At 39.3% G+C, this 6,181-nt stretch overlaps 1 protein-coding gene across 1 annotated transcript in view; it reads left to right on the plus strand.

Annotated features, from left to right (window-relative positions):
- The window catches only part of LOC136621314 (coiled-coil domain-containing protein 3-like), a 29,895-nt gene extending 24,054 nt beyond the window's left edge, over positions 1–5,841 (plus strand). Inside the window, exon 3 of the mRNA XM_066596745.1 lies at positions 4,585–5,841. Within this exon, the coding sequence (XP_066452842.1) occupies positions 4,585–4,875 (291 nt within the window). The 3' untranslated portion in view covers positions 4,876–5,841. The remainder of the gene's footprint in view (positions 1–4,584) is intronic.
- Positions 5,842–6,181: the final 340 nt, after the last annotated feature.

The following is a 6,181-nucleotide window of genomic DNA, read 5'->3' on the forward strand; positions in this document are numbered from 1 at the left end:
TCAGTGTGTCATCTTCAACTTTATACCGCTTGACACATTTCACTTGTCTTGACATATTATCATGACATATCTGACTTCTTAATGTTTGACTAATTTCATACAGTCTTCTCCAGCTTCTTAATACTTCATATACTTCTTGGAATAGTCACCATTAATAAAAAAATGTTTGACATGTTTGAGTTCTTCAAATTTATGTTGCATTTCTTGAGGGTCTCCAGCTAGATGTCTCATAGAATCCTTTCCCACTTCAGAAGATTATTGTCCAACGATTCAGAATGTCACATATTTCAAGGTACGGTGGATCTAAAAAGTCTACACACCCCTGTTAAAATGCCATATTTTTGTCATGTTAAAATATCCGACAAAGATGAATTCTTTGAGATTTATTTCCACCCTCCATGTGCCCCGTTATCTGTACAATTCCATTGAAAAACAAACTTAAATCTTTTCAGGTGGGAAAATAAAAATAACAAAACTAAAATAATGTAGTTGCATAAGTGTTCGCACCCTCTTATATTCGGGGGTGTGGTTGGGTTCAGAACTAGCCAATCACATCTAAACATGATAAATAGCAGTCAGCACTCCGCTGCCAGTATTTACAGGGATTCTGATTTACCCCATATGAAGTTCAGCGCTTCTAGGAGGATTTTCCTGACATTTTCTTAGTTGGTCTGTAAAGAGCTTACAGCACATCAAAGGGATCTGATTGTTGGAAGGTATCAGTCAGGAGAAGGGGACCAAAAAATGTCCAAGACATTATATATACCATGGAACACAAAGACGACGTCATCAAGAAGTGGATTAAATCTGGCAGAATGGTGACATTACCAAAAACTGGACGCCCCTCAAAAATTGATGAAAAGAAAATTGGTCCAGGAGGCGGCCAAGAGGCCTACAGCAACATTTAAGAAGGTGTAGGAATTTCTGGCAAGTACTGGTTGTGTAGTCCATGTGACAACCCTCTCCCGGGTTCTTCATAGGTCTGGGCTGTGAGGTAGGGGGTAAAGACGGAAGCCTACTCTAACAAAAAAAAAACATCTAAGCACGGCTATGTTTTGCCAAAACCTACATCAAGTCTGCCAGAAGTAAGTGGAAGAATGTGTTCTAGTCTGAGGAGACTGAGGTTGGACTTTTTGGCCATAATTCCAAAAGGTATTTTTGGCACAAAGCCAACACTGCATCACCAAAAGAACCCCATACCCACAGTGAAGATAGTGAAAGCAGCATTATGCTTTGGGGCTGTTTTTCTGCTGCTGGAACTGGGGCTTTATTCAGGGTAGAGGGAATTTTAAACAGTTCCAAATATCACTCCATTTTGACTCAAGACCTTTAGGCCTCTGCTAAAAAGCTGAAGATTAAGAGGAATTTCACCTTTCAGCACGATAACGACCCAAAGTAGACCTCCAAATCACCAAAAAAAGTTCCGTTTTCAAAACCCCCAGCCAGAGCCAAGACCTGAATCCCATGAAGAGCTGAGGGTTGACCTGAAGAGGGCGCTACACATGAGATGCCCTCGCAATGTGACAGGTTTGGGGCACTTTTGCAAGGAAGAGTGGGCAAAGATTGCCAAGTCAAGATGTCATGCTGATAGACACCGATCCAAAAAGACTAAATGCGGTCATAAAGTCAAAGGGTACATCAACAAAGTATTATGTTTTAGGGTGTGTATAATTATGCAACCACATTATTTTAGTTTTCTTTTTACATTTTTCTACCCTAAAAGATGTCAACTAGTTTTTTCGATAGAATTGTACAGATCGCGTTGAAGGTGGAAATAAATCTGAAATAATTTGTCGAACTTTCTAACATGATAAAAATATGGCATTTTAAAAGGGGTGTGTGGAGTTCTTCTATCCCTGTATGTTAGTTAACATGATAGTTTATAGGTCTTTAATACTGGATGCCATTCACTTTGTCATCTTCAGCTTCATAACGTTTTATATATTTCACAAGATTTCTCCAGATTTCCAAATCTTCTTTCTTGAAGAAGATATATTTGACACATTTCATGGAGTATTCTCCAAATTTGTGATGCATTTTAAGAGAATCCCCAATGTTTTAACAATTTATAGTAAATACTAGCAGAATTACCCAGCTTCACACAGATCGATTTTGTGTAACTGTTTATGTTTGTGGTTAAAAACTTTCTTTGCTACTGATATGAAGACAACATAATAAACATAATTAATTTCACTCCTTTCACGGCAGTAGCACCCCCAAAAGATTTTAATTCAAGGGGGTAGGTAACATAGTGGGTAAGGCCCCCTGCACAGGGGCGGAAATTCCACGGTGGGATTTCCCGCAGAATTTCCACCCGTGGAAGCTGCCATAGGATTGCGCTAGAAAACAAGATCCTAGGCAGATGGCCGCGATTTGTCCGCGCAGAAAACAAATCGCGGCATGCTTTATTTCTGTGCGGGGCTCCCCGGACATTGGCTCCGCTCCACGCCGTCTGGACAGCAGCCGGCACATCACAGAGCCGGAGCCGCGGATGCAGGTGAGTGCCGTGCTGGTCCCTGCAGGGGCTCGGGTCGGGTCCCACTACGAGAATTCATGCAGCGGGATCCGACCCGGCCATCTGCAGGAGGCCTAAGACTGAAAAAGGACTTATGTCCATCCAGTTCAGTCTACTACCCCCCCAATGTTTATCCAGAGAAAGGCAAAAATAAAACCCAATGAAGTAGAAGCTAATTTTACTCTTTAAGGAAAAAAAATACCTCCCTGACTACAATGTGGCAATTAGAATAATCCCTGAAACATGGACCCATCTGAAGTTATCAGTGACAATAACATGTAATATTATTACACTCAAGAAAGGCATTCAGGCCTCTTTTGTATTCTTTCAGTGAGTTCGTCATCACAACGTCCTCAGGCAGAGAGTCCCACTGCTCTTACAGTAAAGAACCCCCTTCTATGTTGGTGTAGAAACCTTCTTTCCTCTAGACGTAGATGGCGCCCTCTTGTTACAGTTACTGTCCTGGGTATGAACAGATGATAGCAGAGATCTCTGTATTGTCCTCTGATATATTTCTACACAGTTATTAGGTCGCCCCTGAGCCATCTTTTTTCTAAACTAAATAACCCCAATTTTGATAACCTCTCTGGGTATTGTAGTTCGCCCATTCTGTTTATTACTTTAGTTGCCCACCTTTGTACCCGCTCAAGCTCTGATATGTCCTTCTTGAGTACCGGTGCCCAAAACTGTCCACAATATTCCATGTGTGGTCTGACTAGTGACTTCTAAAGAGAGGGTTGTCTGGCCATTTCCACTTCAATTGGATCACGTGTATTGAAATAATAAACCCTCTCTTTACAACTCACTGATCAGACCATATATATATATATATATATATATATATATATATTCATTCCAACTTTTCTTGGCCAAAAACGTGCAATGTGACATACTTAAAAGTGTCTTAGGAGACATATGATAGAGTTTGTAGGTCTTATCCCTCTTCTTAATAACCAGCACCATTCGTTATGTGTTCACAACATAACAGTCCATATAGTCTTCTGCTGGCATCTCTGATGTCTTAAAGGGGTACTCCAAAGAATTAATCTTTTTTCAAGTTTTCACCCATCCACTGGATAAGTGAAAACTGACAAATCCTGAGAACGGGTGTTCATTTGGTCTCCAAGGGAATGGAGCAGAGGTTGCACAGGTGCACCACTGCACCATTCATTTCAGTAAGAGTACCTGAGATTGCTGAACACATAAATTTGCCAATCTCTGGGGATCTCATTGAGAGGAATGCAACGGAAGTGCATCTGTAGAGAAACCAGGCCCTTGTTCTCAGGATCAATGGGAGTCCCAGCGTCAGACCCCCACCGATCTATCAGTGTTTACCTATCCAGTGAATAGCTGAAAACCTAAAAAAAACATTACGTTTCTGGAATACCTCTTTAATGTTTGGCTGATTTCATACAGCCTTCTTCAGCTTCCTTAAACTTACATGTCATGGTGACATTTTTTCACTCATTTTGTACAGCTTTCTTCAGCTTCCTAAAACTTGACACACTTCATGGAGACTTCTCAAACAAGAAGAGTCTCGTCCAAAAACTCCAAAGTTTGACATCTTTCTTGTTCAGCTACTTAACATATGATAGCTTGTAGATCTTATCCACTTAATACTTGACTCCATTCCCTGAGTCTTATTCAACTTCACTACACAACACGTTTCATTGTCTTCTGCAGCATCTTAAAATTTGACATACTTCATAGAGTCTTCTCAAACTAAAATTTTTTCAACATATTTCATAGTGTCCTGTAAATACACAATGCATTTCTTGAGCTTCTTAATCTCTTAACATTTCACGGAACCTTTTCCAACTTTGTAACATTTGATCAACAACTCCAAATGTAAATCAGTTGAAATGGTCTTCTCTAGCTTCTTAATATACAGCATATTTAGTAGTGTTAGCCAAAGTCATAATTCTTGACATTGTTCATTGTCTGCTCCAACATCATAACATGGGACTCACTTCATTGAGTGTCTTCGTATCCTATAATTTGGTAGCTTATTAAATGTCCTAGTCTTAAAACGGCGATGTGTCTGATATATTATCTCCTTTTCCTTGAAGTTGATGTGTGACTCGGTACAGAGGGCCTTACTAGAGGAGGAGGAACGGTCAAAAACCTTATCCCAAAAAGTTCGCTTCTTAGAAAAGGCCAATGCACATCTCCGAGAGAAGGTGAAGAACCTAAAACGAGCATTGCGTCAGGCAACAGAGGACAATAAGAAAGAAGTTCTATCAAAGCAGCTCTTGGAAAAAGACAAAGGTCTTCATAAAGATGACCCACCGCAGACCAACCACAAGAAGATCATATCAAGAACAACTAAGAAAGCAACAGGAAACATGATGGATTCTTAACCGGGTTTGATGTTTGGAAATTTTGTTATAGAGGAACCTGGCACCAAATAGCTCTTACTTCTGAAGACTAAATGGACACAATGAAGGCTTGATAAGTCTGGTGCTATGGATCCTCTACAGAAAATGTATTAAAATCAGTATCATATGCAGTAAGTATACATCACATATTTACCTTGGAAGAGCTAATTAGTATTATACATGCCGAGGTCGATCGCCAGCAGCGTGACATCTGCTATATGGTCCACCTCAATATAATATGGGCCATAAGTCCTCATAGCATCTCATAAATTGAAGAAGCTTATACTAGTGGTACAAAGTATACAAATATGGCTTCATATAAAAAATAACTACAGGAGGACACCTGTATTAAGAAGGAAAAAAAACGGAAAAAGAGATGAAAAAGAAGAAGGAAAAAGTCGCAAAAAAAAGAAGGGAAAGGAAAAAGACCTTTTCTCTTTTTCCTTTTCTCCTTAGCTTTCCTTCTTATTTCTCCCTAGTCTACCTTCTTCTTGTTTCCTTTTCCTTTCTTTTTCTTTTCCTTCTGCTTCTTCTTCATGTTTTTCATTCTTTTTCTCTTAGCAGGTTTGGCAGACACAAACCACCTGAGATTCAGGTTCACATCGAACCAAACTTTTAGCAGATTTTAACTCGAAACAGGGTTCAACTGTTTCAATTCGCTCAATGCTATTCGGGATCCCCATAGGGCTTTGTGGTAATCTATGTTTGGTTCAGTAGAACCAAAGGGAGAAGGGCTCTGGATCTTGAGACCATAATATCGACTTAAGATGTGGCCATATTACAACAGTTTCAAAACAGCCTTATTCTCTCTCTTGTTTATTTGCCATTGTTTATGTCATGTATCAGATATGTTTTCAATAATACATAAATGTAACAGAAAATATTCCAAAACCTCAATGTATACATTGTAGATAAATGAACAATAAACTATAAATAAGGAAACAGGAACTGTAATGGCGTCAGCGTCTTCATATTTCACTACTTTGATTTATTAAAGGGATTGACTAAGATAAGAAAAAGCATGGTTGCTTTCTTCCATTTAAGTAAATGAAACTTGGCTGCAATACCACAAACAAGCTGTGGACAGGTGTGGCACTGTTTTTAAAAGGAAGCAGACATGTTTCTCTCATTCTATACAACCCTTTGAAATGTATTAAAAAGGGAACATTCTTGGCAACTTGTGCTTTTTCGATTAATTATGCACTCCTTTCTCTCAAAGGCGTTGTCTGGTTTTAAATTATAGGTGGACACGTGTTAATAACAAAACCAGTATTACTTACCTGTCCTC

This window comes from Eleutherodactylus coqui, chromosome 3 (assembly GCF_035609145.1).
Source record: "Eleutherodactylus coqui strain aEleCoq1 chromosome 3, aEleCoq1.hap1, whole genome shotgun sequence".
Lineage (NCBI taxonomy): Eukaryota > Metazoa > Chordata > Amphibia > Anura > Eleutherodactylidae > Eleutherodactylus > Eleutherodactylus coqui.